This window comes from Gracilinanus agilis, chromosome 5 (assembly GCF_016433145.1).
Source record: "Gracilinanus agilis isolate LMUSP501 chromosome 5, AgileGrace, whole genome shotgun sequence".
Lineage (NCBI taxonomy): Eukaryota > Metazoa > Chordata > Mammalia > Didelphimorphia > Didelphidae > Gracilinanus > Gracilinanus agilis.
In genome coordinates, this window is record NC_058134.1 from 229,627,839 (window position 1) to 229,649,684 (window position 21,846).

At 36.3% G+C, this 21,846-nt stretch overlaps 1 protein-coding gene across 1 annotated transcript in view; it reads left to right on the plus strand.

The window, feature by feature from the left end:
* Positions 1-21,846, plus strand: part of LOC123250119 (sodium-coupled monocarboxylate transporter 1-like) — a 183,521-nt gene that overhangs the window by 16,501 nt on the left and 145,174 nt on the right. The window contains exons 3-4 of the mRNA XM_044679155.1: positions 634-685; positions 2,900-2,967. Of these exons, the coding sequence (XP_044535090.1) occupies positions 634-685; positions 2,900-2,967 (120 nt within the window). The remainder of the gene's footprint in view (positions 1-633; positions 686-2,899; positions 2,968-21,846) is intronic.

Below are 21,846 nucleotides of genomic sequence, written 5' to 3' on the forward strand. Positions count from 1 at the left end.
TCTACAAACCAAAAGACTTAAAATATTATTTAAAAAAATGCTTTTACTGAGAAGACCTTTTAGAAAATTTCCTTTTGAAGCAAGAAGGAAACAACTGACTACAATGTATGTAACCAGTCTTGAGCTCTGTTCACTAATCCCTTTAAAGAACATAGAACACTGGCATGAATGAAATGAAATAAAAGAGCAATTCCTCTTACAACTCATTTAGTGACTTTAAGGAAAAAAATTAGATTTTGAAAATAGTATTTATAAAGCTCTTTAAAAATATACCTCCTTTAACCCTTGAAATAACTGTGGAATAGATGCTAATATTATCTTCATTTTATAGATGAAACTGAGGGTGAGAAAATTAAATGATTTGCCCTGGGTTGCCCAGCTACCAGAGATAGGGTTTCATATCAGGTGGTCCAGTGTCACTTAGCTGCCAATTTGTGATATAAGTGGAACTAACACAACAAACTCAATAAGATCAGGATCTCAGTACTTCAAATAATTATTCCAAAATATGTATTATAAAACATATAAATGTGAGAGGTAGAGTATGTATGTCTTTGATCATCTTTTATGTCTTATTTTATACAAGACAATGCTTTTGGTAACCAATGTTCCTTATTTGGTTTCTCTTTCTAGGTATTATATAGTGGACTTGTTATTTGTGCTCCAGCTCTTGCTTTTAGAGATGGTAAGATTAAAATAATACCCATTTTTAGCGGTACTTTTTTATTTGATTTTTTTTCCTTTCCAAGGAAAACATACATTTTACAGTGCTTTTAAACACATCGATATGTTTACACTGATTTGTGAACTCAGTACTTTTTGGAATACTGGAATACTCATCACATTCAATATGTAACAGTAGCAAGAGAGAGAGAGCAATACTTTAAATTAGGACATTTTATGTTTTAAAATAGTCATAGTAGCCGCTTTTGAAAGATGATTTTATTAAATCAAGTCATTGCACTTGGGCACTTCATTGCTACAGAAAAAAACAAGGCCATTTTATTATTCTAACACCTTTCATATCTGACCTTAACTTATTGCCTTAATCTGCTCATCCATTTTAAATTTCCATGTGGACCGAATGTTTAAAAACAATTTGGAGCACATTTCTTCATGCTATGATCACAGTGAGAAATAAATAAAATACATTTCTATAATATCAGGCTTACTTTTCTATTTGCATCATCAGAGGAATCTTAAAAGGTAAGACTTCTAAAGTAAAAAGGGAATTTTAAAGACACCACAAATATTCTTAAAATTTGGAGTGTTTAGTGTTGATGCTTTTAGGAAAATAAGTAAATACAGAGTCAGTGCCATTACATGTCAATAAACATAGCATTTCTGAATATGCAGTACATTCTCAGATAATTCAGCATTTTAATGGCCACTACAGATATCACATAGTGGACTCAAAACTTTGTGCTTATGTGCACCCTAAAATAAGAAAAAATTAATCATCAGTATATGAAAATTGCACTTTTCTCTGAATAGAAATTCCATATTCCTACAGCACTTCTACATACTACATATAACACTAAGGTGATACAGTCATCATGAATAGGAATTTACAGTGACATCCTGTTACATACCAAAATTGTGTGCCAGTAAATTGTCATACTGAAGGAGCATTTTTCCTCTTTAAATGGAGTCACATAAGTTGAAATCATTTAATGCAATTGCTTTTCTTTTCTTTATGTATTGAAGAAGGAAGTTAATAGCCATTATTTTTTAAGAATAAATTTGTTAACTTTGTAGTAAATTTAAATAACTGGATCACTAGCGAAATTAAGCAACAAGTGTATGACTTTAAAAATAGGCTACTTAAGAAGTTAGTTATACTCAATATTTATATCCAATGTTCATTTTTTTTATTCAATCCCCATCCTCCAAATTGCCATATCTGCTTCTGTCTGACAATGGCCAAAATCTTTGTCTTTAAATACTCAATATGTCTTTTCAAAATAATTTACTTATGTTGGTAGATTAGAATTATCTCTATAATGATATAAAGTGTTTACCTAAAACCAATATCTTACACTAAAAAGATCTTTTCAATTTTTAAAAAGTTTTTTGTTAGATCATTTGGTCTTCATGGTTACTTAGTGAATTTAGTGTGAATGGGCATTCTACTGATTTAAATGATGAGGATGTTGAGTCTAAGGTCACCTCTGGATCTAGAACACAGTCTCAAGACTCATTATCTCTTTAGTCTTTCCATTTCTTTTGCAAATGGCATTTGAATGACAGTTTCATAGAGAATATTTTTCTTTAGTTCGCATTGATTGTTTGTATGCCAATGCTTTCATCATTGTTTTATAGCACATATAAATCAGTCACATTTCTATACAATGATGACACTCAAAGGTTTGTAACTTCCTTAGGCAAACTTGTCTTCCATTTTCATGTAACTTGTAGTTGTTTAAGGATTTTAAACTATTTTATACTTATTCGACACCAAAGTGTCCCATTTCAATTTTAATTGGGATGTGGAAGTAAGTGACTTTGAGTTCTTGAAGATTATGTCATCGAGGAGCAAACTATTGCCTGTCCTACCAAACTTTGTTGTCTATTTGAGGGTTACACTCTGGAAAAGGCTGTCCCCTAACTCTGGCTACCCTCTGGAGAAGGTTGACCCCAAAAGGTTGGCTGTTGCAACAACTTATGAAACTTTCTGCTCAGGGGCTGAAATTTTTGAAATATAAATATATTTAAAATGTAAATTATCTTTGTTTTTATATTTTATGCTATAGTTTGAAATGAATGGTTGGAATGTTTTAAAACTTGGAAGCTGTCAACTATGGATTCAAAAATTGTTTTGTTATAACTTTTCAACATTTGGAAGATTAGGGAAATTCCAAAATTTATGTTTTATAGTTTTTTGTAATTTTCTTTTTAGTCACAGGATTTGGACTCCGGACTGCAATATTTGCAACTGGGGTGGTCTGTACTTTCTACTGCACAGTGGTATGTTGTTTATGATTCTTACTTTCTCAGTTTAAATAATCTATCTATCTAATATGAAAGGGAAAATTTCTGTTTCTTAAAATAAGTTATAGTCTAATACTCTACTCTAAGGCCTTCTTTTCTTCTTGTATATTTTCTTTGTTTTTGTAAGCTTAATAACTTTCTCATAGCTCATAACTTTCATGATTTTAACCACCAGCTCTATGAAGATGATATTTGCAGATCAGTATATTCTATCCCATTCATTCTCCCAAAACTGAGTTCCACATTACCACTGACTACTGGACATTTCAAACTTCAATGTCCCAGAGCCACCCCAAGTTCAACATATCTAAAACAGAACTCTCTATCTTTCTTCCTAAATGTACCCCTCTTCCAAACATCTTTTTATTTTAAGTCTTCACCATAGTTCTTGTGTCTCAGATTTAGAATCTTAGTACCATCCTCTCTGCCTCCCCTTTTACTTATCCCATATATCAAATAGTTCACTACGTCTTACACTTTCTACATTCATAGCATCTCTCACTTCCAACTGTTTCTCCCTAACCACAGAACTATTTTTCAGGCTTTCTTCATTTGCTTAAATTATTTCAACAGACTCCTCCTAACAGGGCTTTCCATGTTTTAGGCCTCTTCCCATTCCAATCAATCCTATACATCCATATAAAAGCATTTTAAAAAAAAAAACAACCCAGAAATTTTACTGTACTGCTTAACCAAATCTGGCCTTAGAAATGTGCTAGTCCTGTGACCCTCAGAAAATCACTTAACCTTTATGTGCCTCAATTTCATCACTTGTAAAGTGGAGATAATAAGAGCACCTATCTCTCAGACTTACTGTGTGGATCAAGTGAGATAACAATTATAAAGCACTTAGCACGGTACCTGGCAATATAGTAAGTACTATCTAAATATTAAGCTGTTATTATTAACCAATTCCAGTGGCCCCTTCTTCTTCCTCCTCCTCCTCCTCTTCCTCCTTCTTCTCCTTCTCTTCTTTCTCCTTCTCCTTCACCTCCTCCTCCTCCTTTTTTATAAATTTTTTTTTTTATTTTTAGAAAAGTTTTCTATGGTTACATGATTGATGTTTTTACTTTCCCCTTCAACCCCTCAAACTCTTCCCCCACCCATAGCTAACTCAAATTTCCACTGGTTTTAGCATCTGTCATCAATCAAGACTTATTTACATATTATTGATAGTTGTATTGGTGTGGTCCTTTCAGGTCTACATCCCCAATCATGTCCTCATCAACCCAAGTATTCAAGCAGTTGTTTTTCTTCTGTGTTTCCTCTCCTGTAGTTCTTCCTCTGAATGTGGGTAGCATCTTTTCCATAAATCCCTCAGAATTGTCCTGGGACATTGCATTGCTGCTAGTACAGAAGTCCATTACACTCTATTTTACCACAGTGTATTGGTCTCTGTGTACAATGTTCTTCTGTCTCTGCTCCTTTCACTGTGCATCAATTCCTGGAGGTCTTTCCAGTTCACATGGAATTCCTCCAGTTTATTATTCCTTTGAGCACAATAGTATTCCATCACCAGCATATACCACAATTTGTTCAGCCATTCCCCAATTGAAAAGCATACCCTCACTTTCCAGTTTTTTGCCATGACAAAGAGCTCAGCTATAAATATTTTCGTGCAAGTCTGTTTATCTATGATCTCTTTGGGGTACAAACCCAGCAATGCTGTGGCTGGATCAAAGGGCAGGCATTCTTTATCTCTCTTAGGGCATGATTCGAAATAGCCATCCAGAATGGTTGGATCAGTTCACAACTCCACCAGCAGTGCATTAATGTCCCAATTTTGCCACATCCCTTCCAACACTCATTACTCTTCCCTGATATCATTTTAGCCAATCTTCTGGGTGTGAGGTGGTACCTCAGAGTTGTTTTGATTTGCATTTCTCTAATTATTAGAGATTTAGAACACTTTCTTATGTGCTTATTGATACTTTTGATTTCTTTATCTGAAAATTGCCTATTCATGTCCCTTGCCCATTTATCAATTGGGGAATGGCTTGATTTTTTATACAATTGATTTAGTTCTCTGTATATTTGAGTGATTAAACCTTTGTCAGAATTTTTTGTTATAAAGATTTTTCCCAGTTTGTTGTTTCCCTTCTGATTGTGGTTGCATTGTTTTAGTTTGTACAAAACTTTTTTAATTTAACATAATCAAAATTATTTATCTTACATTTTCTAATTTTTTTGTTTTTTAAACATTTTTAAACATTTATTAATATTTATTTTTCAGAAAAGTTATCATGGTTACATAATTCATGCTCTTACATTCACCTTAACCCCCGAGCTCCTCCCTCCCATGGGTGATGCGTATTTCCACTGGTTTTAACATGTGTCATTTATCAAGACCTATTTCCAAGTTGTTGATAGTTGCATTGATTTGTTAGTTTCGAGTCTATGTCCCCAATCATGTCCACCTCAACCCATGTGTTCAAGTAGTTGTTTTTCTTCTGTTTCCAGTCCTGTAGTTCTTCCTCTGAATGTGGGTAGCGTTCTTTTCCATAAATCCCTCAGAATTGTCCTGGGACATTGCATTGCTGCTAGTACAGAAGTCCATTACATTCTATTTTGCCACACTGTATTGGTCTGAGTGTGCAATGTTCTTTTGGCTCTGCTCATTTCTCTCTGCATCAATCCCTGGAGGTCTTTCCAGTTCACATGGAATTCCTCCAGTTTATTATTCCTTTGAGCACAATAGTATATCATCAACAGCATATACCACAATTTGTTCAGCCATTCCCCAATTGAAGGACATACCCTCATTTTCCAGTTTTTTGCCAGCACAAAAAGCGTGGCTATAAATATTTTCATACAAGTCTGTTTAGCAATGATCTCTTTGGGGGTACAAACCCAACAATGGCATGGCTGGATCAAAGGACAGGCATTCTTTTATAGCCCTTTGAGCATAGTTCCAAATTGCCAGCTAGAATGGTTGGATCAGTTCACAACTCCACCAGCAGTGCATTAATGTCCTAATTTGGCTACATCCCCTCCAACATTCATTACTCTCCCCTTCTTTCATTTTAGCCAATCTGCTAGGTGTGAGGTGATACCTCAGAGTTGTTTTGATTCGCATTTCTCTAATTATTAGAAATTTAGAGCACTTTCTCATGTGCTTGTTGATACTTTTGATTTCTTTACCTGAAAATTGCCTATTCATGTCTCTTACCCATTTATCCAATTGGGGAATGGCTTGATTTTTTATACACTCAGTTTAACTCCTTGTATATTTGAGTAGTTAGACCCCTGTTAGAGTTTTTCATTATAAAGATTTTTCCCAATTTGTTGTTTCCCTTCTGATTTTTGCTACATTGTTTTTATTTGTACAAAAGGTTTTTAGTTTGATATAATCAAAAAGATTTATTTTACATTTTGTAATTTTCTCTAACTCTTGTTTGGTTTTTAAATCTTTCCTTTCCCAGAGATCTCAAAAGTAAACTATTCTATGTTCCCTTAACTTATTTATAGTTTCCCTCATTATATTCAAGTCATTCACCAATTCTGAATTTATCTTGGTGTAAGGTGTAAGATGTTGATCTAAACCAATTCTCTCCCATATTATTTTCCAAATTTTCCAACAGTTTTTGTCAAATAGTGGATTCCTGTCCCAAAAGTTGGGCTCTTTGGTTTTATCATATACTGTCTTGCTGATGTCACTTACCCCAAGTCTATTCCACTGATCCTCCCTTCTGTCTCTTAGCCAGTACCATACTGTTTTGATGACTGCTGCTTTATACTACAGTTTAATATCTGGTACTGCTAGGCCCCCTACCTCCACATTGATTGTTTCTATGATTTCTTCTTTGACTAACTGGCTTTGGAGAATCATATTATTTAATTTCCAATTAGCTTTTGATTTGCCTGTCCAGGTGCCCTTACTAATTATTATTTTTATTGCATTATTATCTGAGGTTACATTTATTTTTCTGCTCTTTTGTATTTGTTTGCAATTTTTCTATGTCCCATTACGTGGTCAATCTTTGTGAATGTACCATGAGCAGCTGAAAAGAAGGTGTATTCCTTTTTGTTCCTATTTATTTTTCTCCACATATCTATTAAATCTAATTTTTCCAGGACTTCATTCATCTCTCTTATCTCTTTCTTATTTATTTTTTGGTTTGATTTATCTAGATCTGAAAGAGGAATATTTAGATCTCCCACTAGTATGGTTTTACTATGTATTTCCTTCTTGAGATCTGCCAGTTCCTCCTTTAAAAATCTGGTTGCTATGCCATTTGGTGCATACATATTGAGCAATGTTATTTCCTCATTGTCTATATTGCCTTTAATCAGGATGTACTGACCTTTCCTGTCTTTTTTAATCATATCTATTTTTACTTTGGGTTTGTCAGAAATCATAATAGCCACTCCTGCCTTCTTTTTCTCATTTGAGGCCCAAAGGATTTTGCTCAAGCCCTTTATCTTAAACCTCTGTATGTCCTCCTGCCTCATAGGTGTTTCTTGTAGACAACATATGGTAGGATTTTGGTTTCTAATTCAATCTGCTATTTCCTTCCTTTTTATGGGCGAGTATATCCCATTTACATTCAGAGTTATAATTATCAGATGTGTATTTGCTGACATTTTGGTATCCTCTCATAGTTCTACCTCTTCTTCTTATACTATTTCCTTTTAAACCAGTGGTTTACTTTATGCCAGTAACCCTTGTCCCCTCCCTTCATATACTTCACTTTCTACCCCCTCTTTAATAAGGCCTAATGAATTCTCTTCCCCTTCTTCTCCCCTCCCTTTTTTGACCTCCCCACTTCCCTACTCCCCTTGGTTTATCCCTTCTGACTTTCTCAGTAGGGTTAGATAGAGTTTTATATCCCAATGGATAAAGCTACTCTTCCATCTCAGGGTTAATTACACTGAGAGTAAGGTTTACATATTACCTTTTAATGCTCTCTTTCTCTGATTCTTATAATAGTATTCATCCGTTCCCCTTCCCATGCCCTCTTTGTGTGTAATAGAATATCCTATTTTTCTTATTCATTCAAGTTTCTCTTGGTGTCCTCTATTATTCACCTCCCTCTTTCCCACCCCATATCATCTTATACCATTTATTATTCCAATCTCTCCCTATGAATAATTCTTCTAATTATTATAATAGTGAATACTATAATAGTGAATAGAGCTCCTTACAGAAAATTATACATAACATTTCTCCACATAGGAATACAAATAATTAGATCATATTGAAGCCCTTAAAAGAGGCAAATTTAAAAAAAATACCAGTTTTCTTTCTTTCCCTTTTGTTTCTTATTTATCTTTTCATGTTTCTCTTGATTTTTGTGGTTGGATATCAAATTTTCCATTTAGTCCGGGTCTTTTCTGTGCAAATACTTGGAAATCTTCTATCTTGTTGAATGCCCAAACTTTCCCCTGGAAGTATATAGTCAGTTTTGATGAGTAGGTGATCCTTGGTTGTAGACCCAGTTCTCTTGCCTTTCTGAATATCATATTCCAAGCCTTGCGGTCTTGTAGTGTTGAGGCTGCCAAATCCTGTGTGATCCTTATTGGTGCTCCTTGATATTTGAATTGTCTCTTTCTGTCTTCTTGTAAAATTTTTTCTTTTACTTTGAAGCTCTTGAATTTGGCTATTATATTCCTGGGGGGTTGTCTTTTCTGGGTCTAGTATAGAGGTTGAGCTATGGATCATTTCAATGTCTATATTGCCCTCTTGTAGAACTTCAGGGCAATTTTTCTGAATAGTTTCTTTTAATATGGAGTCCAAATTTCTATTAAGTTCTGCTTTTTCATGAAGACCAATGATTGTCTCTTCTAGACTAGTTTTCTTGGTCTGTCACTTTCTCATTGAGATATTTCATGTTTCATTCTATTTCATCAGTCTTTTGACTTTGTTTTATTTGTTCTTGAGGTTTTGAGAGATCATTAGCTTCTAATTGCTCAATTCTATCCTTTAGGGACTGGTTTTCAGCTATAATCTTTTGGTTTTCCTTTTCAATCTGGTCATTTCTGGTCTTCAATTTACTTGCCTCAGTTTCAAATTGTGAAATTTTGCCTTTTAAACTGTTATTTTCTTGCCTGATTTTCGTTTCCAATTTGCTCACCATTTACTTTGCTTTTTGGGACATCTTTGTCCAATTGGGAGTTTCTGTCTTCTAACCTATTTATTTCCTTTTGAGCTATTTCCCACTTCTCTCGCCAAATATCTTCTACCTTTCTCATCATCTCAGATTTGAACTCTTCAATAGCTTGTGGCCAGTTTTCATTATTTTGGGAAGGTTTGGATATGATTATTTGTTTGTTCTCTGCTGTTTGCTCTTTTTTATGGATTTTCTCTGTGTAAAAGTTGTTGAGTGTTACAGATTTCTTCTTGATGATCTTTCTCTTTTGGGGTTCTTGTCTCTGGCTTGCAATTGTTAGCCCTGTACCCTCTCAGGTTATTCCTCACACACAGGGTCTGTCTGCTCTCTTTAGGCTCCTGAGCTCAGGTCTAGTTTTTCTCAGGGTCAAGCCTCCTGGTGGTCCCCTTGCTTGTTCCTCTGCCTGAGGCTCCTTTAACAGTCTCAGGGAGCTGCTTCCACAGTCATGAACCCCTCTGCACTGGGTCCCCACTCAAGGTCCTCACCTGTGCTCAGGATCTGAGTCCTCACCTGCTCTCAGGATCTCTGTCTGCTCTTGAATCTGTGCCCACACTTGTGCCTATTCTCAGGGTCCGTGTTCAAAGTCCATGTGTTCTTTAGCCTCTTGGGGTCTTAAAACTTGTTGCTCTCACGAGCAGGCCCTGGTGTCCCCAGGTAGATGCCAAGGACTTAATGTGTGCCCCAAACTTGCTCTAACTCTTGTGAGCTGGCTTTGGCACTCTAGGTGGTGTGGGGTGGGGAAAGGGGTTGCTCAGCTCGCGTTTTAGTGAGAGCTGTTTCATCCCTTTATAGAATGGAAATGCCCTGATTCCACATACATGCAATGCTGAGCCCTCTTGTGGGGTCCCTTTGTTCCTCTGGATTTGTTTTTATGTCTTCTTGAGGAGTCCTATATGTTTTGGTTAGGAGAGGTTAATCAGTTGCTTTTTACTCTGCTGCCATCTTAACCAGGAAGTTCCCCTCTTGCTTGGTTTTAAAATCTTTCCTTTCCCAGATATCTGACAAGTATACTATTCTCTGTTCACTTAATTTACTTACAGTTTCCAACTTTATATTCAAGTCTTTCACCCATTCTGAATTTATCTTGGTGTAGGGTATGAAATGTTGATCTAAACCTAATCTCTCCCATTTTGTTTTCCAATTTTCCCATTAGTTTTTGTCAAATAGTGGATTTTTGCCCCCAAAGTTGGGCTCTTTGGGTTTATCATACACTGTTTTGCTAACATCACTTACTCCAAGTCTATTCCACTGATCCTCCCTTCTGTGTCTTAGCTTGTATTATATTGTTTTGATGACCTCTGCTTTATAGTATCTTTTAATATCTGGTACTGCTAGGTGCCCTTCCGTCAAGCTTTTTTTTCATTATTTCCCTTGATATTCTTGACCTTTTGGTCTTCCAAATAAACTTTGTTATAGTTTTTTTCTAATTCAGTAAAAAGGTTTTCTGGTACTTTGATAGATATGGCACTAAATAGGTAAATTAATTTGGGTAGTATGGTCATTTTTTAATGTTAGCTCATCCTACCAATGAGCAGTCAATGTTTTCCTAATTGTTTAGATCTAGTTTTAATTGTTTGGAAAGTGTTTTGTAATTGTTTTCGTATGATTCGTGTGTTTTTTTGGTACATAGATTCCTAAGTATTTTATATTGTCTAGGGTGATTTTAAATGGTGTTTCTCTTTCTACCTCTTGCTGTTGTAATGTGTTGGAAATATATAGAAATGCTGATGATTTATGTGCATTTATTTTGTATCCTGCAACTTTGCTAAAGTTGTTGATTATTTCTACAAGCTTCTTAGTTGATTCTCTAAGATTTTTTAAATAGAACATCATATCATCTTCAAAGAGTGATAGCTTAGACTCTTCTTTGCCTATTTTAATACCCCCAATTTCTTTTTCTTCTCTTAATTGCTACTGATTATGTTTCTAGTACAATGTTAAATAATAGAAGTGATAATGGACAATCCTTGTTTCACTCCTGATCTTATTGGAAAGGCTTCTAATTTATCCCCATTGCATATGATGCTTGTTGATGGTTTAAGTTATGCTGTTAATTATTTTTAGGAAAGGACCTTCTATTCCTATACTTTCTAGTATTTTCAATAGGAATGGGTGTTGTATTTTGTCAAAGGCTTTTTCAGCATCTATTGAGAAAATCATGTGGTTTTCGTTGGTTTGCTTGTTGATATGGTCAATTATGTGGATGGTTTTCCTAATGCTGAACATGGTATAAATCCCACCTGATCATGATGGATGATCTTTTTGATTACTTGCTGGAGTCTTTTTGCTAGTATTCTATTTAAGATTTTTGCATATATGTTCACTAAGGAAATTGGTCTGTAGTTTTCTTTCTCTGTTTTTGATATACCTGGCTTTGGGATCAGTACCATATTTGTGTCATGAAAGGAATTTGGTAGGACTCCTTCTTTGCTTATTATATTAAATAATTTGTATAATATTGGGATTAATTGTTCTTTAAATGTTTGATAGAATTCACTTGTGAATCCATAAGGCCCTGGCAATTTTTTCTTAGGGAGTTCTTTGATGGCTTGTTCAATTTGTTTTTCTGATATGGGATTGTTTAGGTATTCTACTTATTCTGCTGTTAATCTAGGTAATTTATATTTTTGTAAATATTCATCCATCTCACCTAGATTGCTATATTTATTGCTATATAATTGGGCAAAATAGTTTTTAATGATTGACTTAATTTCCTCTTCATTAGAGGTGAAGTCTCCTTTTTCATCTTTGATACTATTCATTTGGTTTTCTCTTTCCTTTTTTTATTAGATTCACCAGTACTTTGTCTATTTTATCTGTTTTTCAAAATACCAGCTTCTAGTGTTATTTATTAATTCAATAGTTCTCTTACTTTCAATTTTATTAATTTCTCCTTTGATTTTTAGTATTTCTAATTTAGTTTTCATGTGAGGATTTTTAATTTTTTCATTTTCTAGTTTTTTAAGTTGCATGCCCAATTCATTAACCTCTGCCCTCCCTAATTTGTTAATATATGCACTCAGTGATATAAATTTTCCCCTTAGAACTGCTTTGACTGCATCCCATAGGTTTGGGTAAGATGACTCACAATTTTCATTGTATTCCATGAAATTATTAATTGTTTTTATGATTTGTTCTTTCACTAAATTATTTTGGAGAATCATATTATTTAATTTCCAATTAGTTTTCGGTTTGTTTCTCCATGTATTTTTACTAATAACTATTTTTATTGTATTATGATCTTAGAAGGTTACATTTATTATTTCTGCTTTTTTGCATTTGTTTGCCATGTTCTTATGCCCTATTACATGATCTATCTTTTTGAATGTTCCATGTGCTGCTGAAAAGAAGGTGTATTCATTTTTTTCCCTATTTATTTTTCTCCATATATCTATTAACTCTTTTTTTTTCTAGGGTTTCATTCACCTCTCTTATCTCTTTCTTATTTATTTTTTGGTTTGATTTATCTAGATCTGATAGGTGAAGGTTTTAGTCCCCCACTTGTATGGTTTTGCTATCTATTTCATCCTTGTGCTCCACTAGCTTCTCCTTTAAAAATTTGGAAACTATACCGTTTGGTGCATACATATTGAGTACTGATATTTCTTCATTATTTATACTGTCTTTTATTAGGATGTAGTTACCTTCCCTATCTCTTTTAACCTTATCCATTTATACTTTGGCTCTGTCAGAGATCATTATAGCAACCCCTGCCTTCTTTTTCTCATTTGAAGCCCAATAGATTTTGCTCCATCCTCTCATTTTCAGTCTATGTCTGTCTGTCTGTCTCAAGTGTGTTTCTTGTAGACAATATATGGTAGGATTTTGGTTTCTAATCCACTCTGCTATTTGCTTCTATTTTATGGGCAAGTTCATCCCATTCACATTCAGAGTTATAATTAACAACTCTTTATTCCCAGACATTTTGATTCTCTTTCCTAAGTCCTGTCCTTTCTTCTTTTAGTGTTTCCTTTTATACCAGTGTTTTGTTTTTAATCAGTTCCTATAATCCTCTCCCCTGTTGTACTTCCCTTTCTCTCCCCTCCCTTCTTATTCCCCTCTTATTGTTCTTTAAAGCTATGCTATGCTCCCCCCCCCAAGCCCTCTCCCTAGTATTGCTTCCATCCCCACCAGTCCATTTGTTACTCTTCTACTTCTCTAAAGGGCATGAATCAATTCTCTGCCCCAATGGATCTGATTGTTCTTCTCTCTTTAGATTTCAATGCACTTAAGTATTGAATATTTCTTCTCTCTAACTTCTTAACCCTTACCATGTATTGTTATTTTTCCCTCTTGGTTCCACACATTTCTTTATGGAATATAATTTTTCCCCTTTTTTCTTGTTTTCCTATTTTTCTTATTATTACCATCTTTGCCCCCCCCAGTTTTGTATATATTTATACATACATACATACATACATACATGCATATATATATATATATATATATATATATATAGCTTGACATTTCCATCCTATAGTGTTTGTCCCTCTTCCCTCTATTTAAACTTCTTCTAATTACCCTGTTGGTAATAACAATTTTTAATTATTTGCCAATATCTTCTTTTCTTCTTGGGATACAAATTGATTGAACTTGTTGGGTCCCATAAAGAAAATCTTTTTCTTCTCCCCCCATTCTCTTAATTACCTTATGTTGATTCTCCTGAGTTCTGGGTTTGGGCAGGAAACTCTCTATTTAAGTCCAGTTTTTCCTTGATGAATGTTTGGAAGTCCTCGATTTTGTTGAATGACAATACTTTCCCCTGCAATAATATAGTTAGTTTTGCTGGATAATTGATTTTTGGTTGTAGATCCAGTTCTCTTGCTTTCCCAGGATATTGTGTTCCATACCTTCCAGTCCTTCAGTGTAGATGCAGCCAGATCCTATGTTATCCTAACTGTGGTTCCCTGATATCTGAATGACTTCTTTTTAGTAGCTTGGTAATATTTTTTCCTTGGTCTGGTAGTTTTTGAATTTGGCTATAATATTCCTGGAAGTTGTCAGTTGTGGATTAAATATAGGAGGTGGCCTGTGGATTCTTTCAATTTCCACTTTTCCCTCTTGTTTTGAGAACTTCAGGGCAATTTTCTCTGATAATTTCTTGTAATATGCTACCTAAACTTTTTCTTTTATAATGATGTTCTGGTAAACCAATAATTCTTTAGCTGTCTCTTCTAGCTCTGTTCTCCAGATCTTTGGTTGAATCAATGAGGTGTGTTTCATATTCTCCTCAAATTTTTCAATTTTTAAAAATTTGTTTAATATATTCTTGATGCCTTGTAAAGTCATTTGCCTCTAGTTGTTGAGTTCTGTTTTTTAAAGACTGAATTTCATGTCTAGCTTTTTGGTTATCCTTCTCCTTCTGGTCTGATTTTCTTCATAGATCATCTTTTGCCTTCTTTGCTTAATTTTCAAGCTGGCCAATTCTGGCTTTTAAGACTTTATTTTCTTGCTTTAGTTCATGTATTTCCTTTTTCAAATTGTCTTCAGCCTCTCTTGATTGCTTTTTGAGTTCCTGAAGTTGAATTTTGAGATCTTTAAAAGCCAGTGTCCAGTTCACTGGAACTACTTCCTCTTCTTCCATTTCTATTTCATTTGCTCTCTTTTCACTTCCTTGAAAGAAGCTGTCAATTATCACATCTTTTCTCTTTTTCTGTTGCTTACTCATATTTTTTTCCTTCCTTGTTCTGCTAGTTTGAGCAGATGTATTTAATGATCTTTGATGAAAGATCTTCTCCTAGCTGGCAATAGAGGTTGGTAGTTACTTTCTCTGCCCTCTGAAGACTTCTTTTCTGTCCAATTGTATGGATTAATCCTGTACTGATTGGATTAATCTTAATATTTAATCTGCCCTGAGGTTAAAACCTGGAGAGGAGGGAAAAACAAAAACAAAACAAAACAAAAAACTATGGTGGGAGAGGAAAGAGGGTTTTAGCTGAATTAAGCTCTCCAGCAGTGGGGTCCCCCTGTGCTGTCCTCTGTGTTTGAACTGGTTTTCTTTCCTCTTGAAGTCCTGCTTTCTCTAACTCAGTATGAGGAAGTCAAGCTGTCTGAGGTCTGTGTTTTGGCTCTTTCTAAGCCACCATCTTTCAGGCATTTTTTTTTTGCTATCTTTCTCTGGTTTTCTCCTCCAGTAACCTCTCTAGTGCCTGTGTTTAAAGCCTCAAGTCCAGTGCCAATAAGGCTCTCTCTCCAGACAGGTGTGCCCACTGGCCCTGAGATTTCTCAGGCTGCTGGTGACTCTGCATAGCAAGTGGGGGAGGCTTCCCCTTCTATGCCCTCAGACCCGACAGTTCAAGAATTGAAGCCTTTTTCTTGGTGTACCTCTTTAGTTGTTCTGAAGTAGGGTTCCCCCTACTCTGTCCTGTTATTAGATTTGGTCCTCTTTCTTCTTGAAGCACATTGTTTTCTATCTTGGTGTGTAAGGGTGCGGAGATTTTAAGATTCATTCCATCAAAGCTGCCATCTTCCCAGAAAAATCTTCCTCCTTCTATCTTCTTCTTTCTTCTTCTTCCTCCTCTTCCTCCTCCTTCTTCCCTTCCTTTTGTCTTGGATTCAATACTAAGCCTGACTCTCAGTCCACTGAGCCACCCCTGCTGCCACTGAATAAAACAGAAACTCCTCCATTCGGCTCAGAGAGGCCGGCACCACCTGAGCCTAGCCTGTTTTTCCAGTATCCCTGTTTATGACTCCCTCATAAACTCTGTTAGACAGAGAAATTGACCTTCTATCTTTTTCTCACACCCAGTCCTCAATCTCTCACCTCTGGGCCTTTGGTGTCACTGAAACGCAGTCCCTCAGCTGTGAGGGCTGTCCCTGACACTGAACTACTCTGCATACATTTGTAATTATTCTCCTTTACATTTACATATGTACTGGTCTTCGCTATTAGAAAGTGGGTATGGCAAGAAGGCGATGGTATCAGCATGGAGAAATGCTCAGTAGATGATAAGAGCCAGGATTCAGAGTTGAAGGAGACCTTAGTGAGCATCCAGTTACAGGGATGGAGTGCTGTGACCCACCCCCACCACAGCCCTAAGGCTGAGTGACCTGATGCACCTCCCACACACACATAGGGGAGGGAGGAGGGTGGCCGAGGAGAGGCAAGTGTGGAGAGGGGGAGGGGAGCAGCTCATGCACTCTGCTCCCCTCCAGATCTCCTCCCTGTGTGTACCCCTTCCCTTACTTCCTGTGCACTCCCATGGGGCAGAGAGACAGGGGAAGGGAAAAAACGTCATCAGGTATATGGAGGGGGGAGAGGAGCAATTTCACCTGAGTTCCTCTGCCTTCCTAGGAACCAACTCTGGGTTTGGGGGAGAAGGGGGAGAGCTGCAGCATGCCCACAAAGAGCTCTCTCTGTGCCAGCTTTGGTACCATGCCATAGGCTCACGATCACTGATCTAGTCCAGTCTCCTGATTATATAGATGAGGTCAAGGTAATAAAAGGGTAGTGTGTAGCACAGAGGGAAATCCAATCCAGGTCTTTCCATTCAAAGTTTGTTTCTCTATCCATTCGTGTTGTCTTGGTTACCCTAAAGTACGATTTCATGGAGGTAGGAGAATAGCTTCTTTTCTAAAAGGCAGATGCAGTAACCCTACAGAGGTGTCCTGAACCTTAGAACTGTCCCTAAATTTAGTACTAAAATGAGTGGGATGGTTTGGAGAATGGAGAAGCTAACCAGATATGCAGCAAAATTCAAGTAATATCTCTTAAATGCCTACATGTATAAGATAGTGTTTTAGGTGCTGGGGATATAGATAGGCAAATGAAGGTCTCAGCACCAAAGGACTTACAAGAAGAGGATTCTCTCTTTCTCTCTCCCTCTGTCTCTGTCTCTGTCTCTGTCTCTCTCTGTCTTTCTCTCTCCCCTCTTCCTCGGTCTCTCTCTCTTCCTCTGTCTCTCTTCCCTCTCTCCCTCTTTCTCTCTCTCTCTTTTCTCTCTCTCCATCTCTATCTCTCTGTCTCTCTCCTCCTTCTCTCCCTGTCTCTCTCCCTTTCTCCCTCTCTCTCTACTTTCTCTCTTTCTCCCTCTATTTTCCTCTCTTTCTCTCTCCCTCTCTCTCTCCTCTTTATCTTTCTCTCTTTCTCTCTCCCTCTGTCTCTCTTCTCTCTCTTTCTCTCTCTTTCCCTCTTCTTTTGCCCCCCCTCACACACATACATACATCCTCCCCCCACCAGAAGTCAATATAGTATAATTTGAAGACAAACTACTGATGAACCAGAGGAAGCTTCATGGATCGGTGGACCATAAACAATGTCAAAAAAGTAAAACTCGAGAAACAGAGTAAGAAGGGAGAGAATTCTAAGCACTGGGTATTGGCTTCTGCAAATGCTTAATTCAGAACTGGAATGTCAAATCTGAGAAACAGCTAATAGTTCAATTTGATCTAAAGGAATGTATTGTGACTTAAGTCTAGTTGGGGTGATAGGGAATACTTATGGTAAGGTAGGTTAGGGGTCAGCTAGGTGGCACAGAGGGTACAGTGCTTTGTGAGTTCAAATTTTGCCTTGCCTCAGACATTTAAGAGCTATGTGACCTCTTGCAAGATGTTAACCCTGTTGCCTCAGTTTACTCATTTGTTAAATGAGCTGGAGACAGAAATGGAAAACACTCTGGTATCTTTGCTAAAAAAATCCCAAATGGGGTCTTGAAGAATTGGATATGACTGAAATGACTGAACAACAACAAGAAGACAATTTATAGCTAAAGCGCTTAATGGATTGACTGAGAAGTTAATATTTTATCCAAGAGAATGGAAGAACCCACTGAAGGATTCTTCAGGAGTAGAATTGTGACAATATCAAATTTATACTTTCAGAATTTTATTTTGGCTTCTGTGTAAATCACGGATTGCAGAATGGAAACACTGAATTCAGAGAGAACTGCCAAGAGTCTTTTCTAATAGTTCAGGAAAAGGTGATGGTCAAAATGGTTGCATTCATGATAAAAGAGAAATGGATTTTACTAACTGGATGTTAGGGAGAGTGAAGGGGAAGGGGTGGTGGTGGTAAAAGGCTAGGATTATTCCCATTTAATAAACTAAGTTAAATTAGAGAATGTTTCTGCCTTTAACAGAAATAGACGTTTGGAGGAGGAATAGTTCTATTGGGAAGGCACTGAATTCCTTTTTTATTAAATTTGAGATGCCATCAGCATTCTCAGGTTAAACTATCTAACAAGCATCTGACAATGCTGTATTGGATTTCAGAGACATTAGAATGGATAATAATTAAGTAGAGACTATAATTAACTGCATGGCAGCAGGAAATATCACCTAGAGAAAGAATATAGAAAGACTGGAGAGTAGCACTTAGGACAAAGCTTTGTGACAGTCTATGCTTAGGTACAGGACATAAATAATGTGAGGGGGAAACTGTGAAGGAGGGGGCCATTGTAGGTGGGCAGAAAATAAGAACAGTCATGGAAGGCTAAGTAAAGAAAAATGTCCCTGAGGAAGTGGTGAGAAGAGTCCAAAGCATCAAAATCAAAGAGGCTGAAGATGGAAAAAATAGTATCAGATTTATTATCTGGCAAGAAAGCCACTGATAGCATTTGCCTGGGTAGTATTAATAGATTAATCAGAAGACATATTAGGGGCAGCTATGTAGCTCAATGGATAGAGACCCAGGTCTAGAGATGGCAGACCCTAGTTTCCTGGCTCTGTGACCCTAGACCAGGCACCTCTCCTCTCACCCCAGTTGCCTCGCACTTACCACTCTTCTGCCTTGGAAGCAATACACATTACTGATTTTTAGATGGCAGGTAAAGGCTAAAATAAAACGGAAGCCATATTAAGAGACTTGATGAATGATTGGTGAAAAAGAGGCAGCAAATGCAGATTATCTTTCAAAGGCTTTAGTAATAGAAAAGTCATAAAGACAAAAACTTATGAAGGCAGAAAGGTGAGTGGTGGTGTTTTTGTTATTTTAAGGATAGGAGATACCTGAGCAATGCTAGTAGACAAAAGGGAAAAAGGCCAACAGGCAGGGAGAAATTTAACACTGACAGGAAATGAGCAATGGTGCACTCTGCTGAAGAAGTGGAAAGGGTCTGAGAATAAGAACAGAAATAAAGAGGAATAAAGATTAAGAACTGGAAAGTCCATTCGAGGACACTGCATCCAGCCCCTTAATTTTACAAGTGAGGAAACTCAAGTTCATGGAAGTTAAACCTGCAGAGCAGGTGAAATAGCTAATCTTTTAAAAAAAAACATTTATTAATATTCATTTTTAACATGGTTACATGATTCATGCTCCTACTTTCCCCTTCACCCCCCGCTATCCCCCCACCCATGACCAATGAACATTTCCACTGGTTTTATCATGTGTCATTGATCAAGTTCTATTTCCAAATTGATGATCATTGCGTGGATGTAGTAGTTTCGAGTCTACATCACCAATCATGTCCACCTCAACCCATGCATTCAAGCAGTTGTTTTTCTTATATGTTTCCTCTCCTGCAGTCCTTCCTCTGAATGTGGGTAGCGTTCTTTACCACCCCTCAGAACTGTCCTGGGACATTGCATTGCTGCTGGTACAGAGGTCCATTACATTCGATTTTACCATAGTATATCAGTCTCTGTGTACAGTGTTCTTCTGGCTCTGCTCCTTTCACTCTGCATCAATTCCTGGAGGTCTTTCCAGTTCACATGGAATTCCTCCAGTTTATTATTCCTTTGAGCACAATAGTATTCCTTCATCAGCATAAACCACAATTTGTTCAGCCATTCCCCAATTGAAGGACATACCCTCCTTTTCCAGGTTTTTGCCTCCACAAAAAGTACAGCTATAAATATTTTCATACAAGTCTGTTTAGCAATGATCTCTTTGGGGGTACAAACCCAACAATGGTATGGTTGGATCAAAGGCAGGCATTCTTTTATAGCCCTTTGAGCATAGTTCCAAATTGCAAGCCAGAATGGTTGGATCAGTTCACAATCCACTAGCAATGCATTAATGTCCCAATTTTGCCACATCCCCTCTAGCATTCATTACTCTCCCCTTCTTTCATTTTAACCAATCTACTAGGTGTGAGGTGATACCTCAGAATTGTTTTGATTTGCATTTCTCTAATTATTAGAGATTTAGAACACTTTCTCATGTGCTTATTGATACTTTTGATTTCTTTACCTGAAAATTGCCTATTCATGTCTCTTGCCCATTTATCAATTGGGGAATGGCTTGATTTTTTTTATTTAACTCCTTGTATATTTGAGTAATAAGACCCCTGTCAGAGTTTTTGTTATAAAGATTTTTTCCCAACTTGTTGTTTCCCTTCTGATTTTGGCTGCATTGCTTTTGTTTGTACAAAAGTTTTTTAGCTTAATATAATCAAAACCATTTAATTTACATTTTGTAATTTTCTCTAACTCTTGCTTGGTTTTAAAATTTTTCCTTTCCCAGAGATCTGACAAGTATACTACTCTGTGTTCACTTAACTTGTTTATAGTTTCCCTCTTTATATTCAAGTCATTCACCCATTCTGAATTTATCTTGGTGTAGGGTGTGAGATATTGATCTAAACCTAATCTCTTCCATATTGTTTTCCAAATTTCCCAACAGTTTTTGTCAAATAGAGGATTCATGTCCCAAAAGTTGGGCTCTTTGGGTTTATCATACACTGTTTTGCTGATGTCATTAACCCCAAGTCTATTCCACTGATCCTCCCTTCTATCTCTTAGCCAGTACCATATTATTTTAATGACTGCTGCTTTATAGTTTAATATCTGGTACTGCTAGGCCCCCTTCCTTCACATTTTTTTTCATTATTTCCCTTGATAATTCTTGATCTTTTGTTATTCCAAATGAAATTTGTTATACTTTTTCCTAATTCAGTAAAGAAGTTTTTTGGTAATTTCATAAGTATGGTGCTAAATAGGTATATTAATTTGGGTAGGATGGTCATTTTTATTATGTTAGCTCTTCCTACCCATGAACAATTAATGGCTTTTCAATTGTTGAGATCCAGTTTTATTTGTTTGGAAAGTGTTTTGTAGTTGTTCTCATATACTTGCTGTGTTTGTTTTGGTAGAGAGATTCCCAAGTATTTTATATTGTCTAGGGTGATTTTAAATGGTGTTCCTCTTTCTACCTCTTGCTGCTGTGATGTGTTGGAAATATATAGAAATGCTGATGATTTATGTGCATTTATTTTGTATCATGCAACTCTGCTAAAGTTGTTGATTATTTCTACTAGCTTCTTAGTTGTTTCTCTAGGATTTTTTAAGTATACCATCATATCATCTGCAAAGAGTGATAGCTTAGTCTCCTCATTGCCTATTTTGATACTTTCAATTTCTTTTTCTTCTCTAATTGCTACTGCTAGTATTTCTACTATTATGTTGAATAATAGAGATGATAATGGGCATCTTTGTTTCACTCCAGATCTTATTGGGAAGGCTTCTAATTTATCCCCATTGCATATAATACTTGTTGATGGTTTTAGGTATATACTATTGATTATTTTTAGGAAAGGTCCTTCTTTTCCTATGCTTTTCAGTGTTTTCAATAGTAATGGATGCTGTATTTTGTCAAAGGCTTTTTCAGCATCTATTGAAATAATCATGTGATTTTTGTTTGTTAGACTGTTGATATGGTCAATTATGTGGATGGTTTTCCTAATGTGGAACCATCCTTGCATTCCTGGTATAAATCCCACCTGATCATGGTGGATGATCTGCTTGATTACTTGCTGGAGTCTCTTTGTTAGTATTCTATGTAAGATTTTTGCATCTATGTTCATTA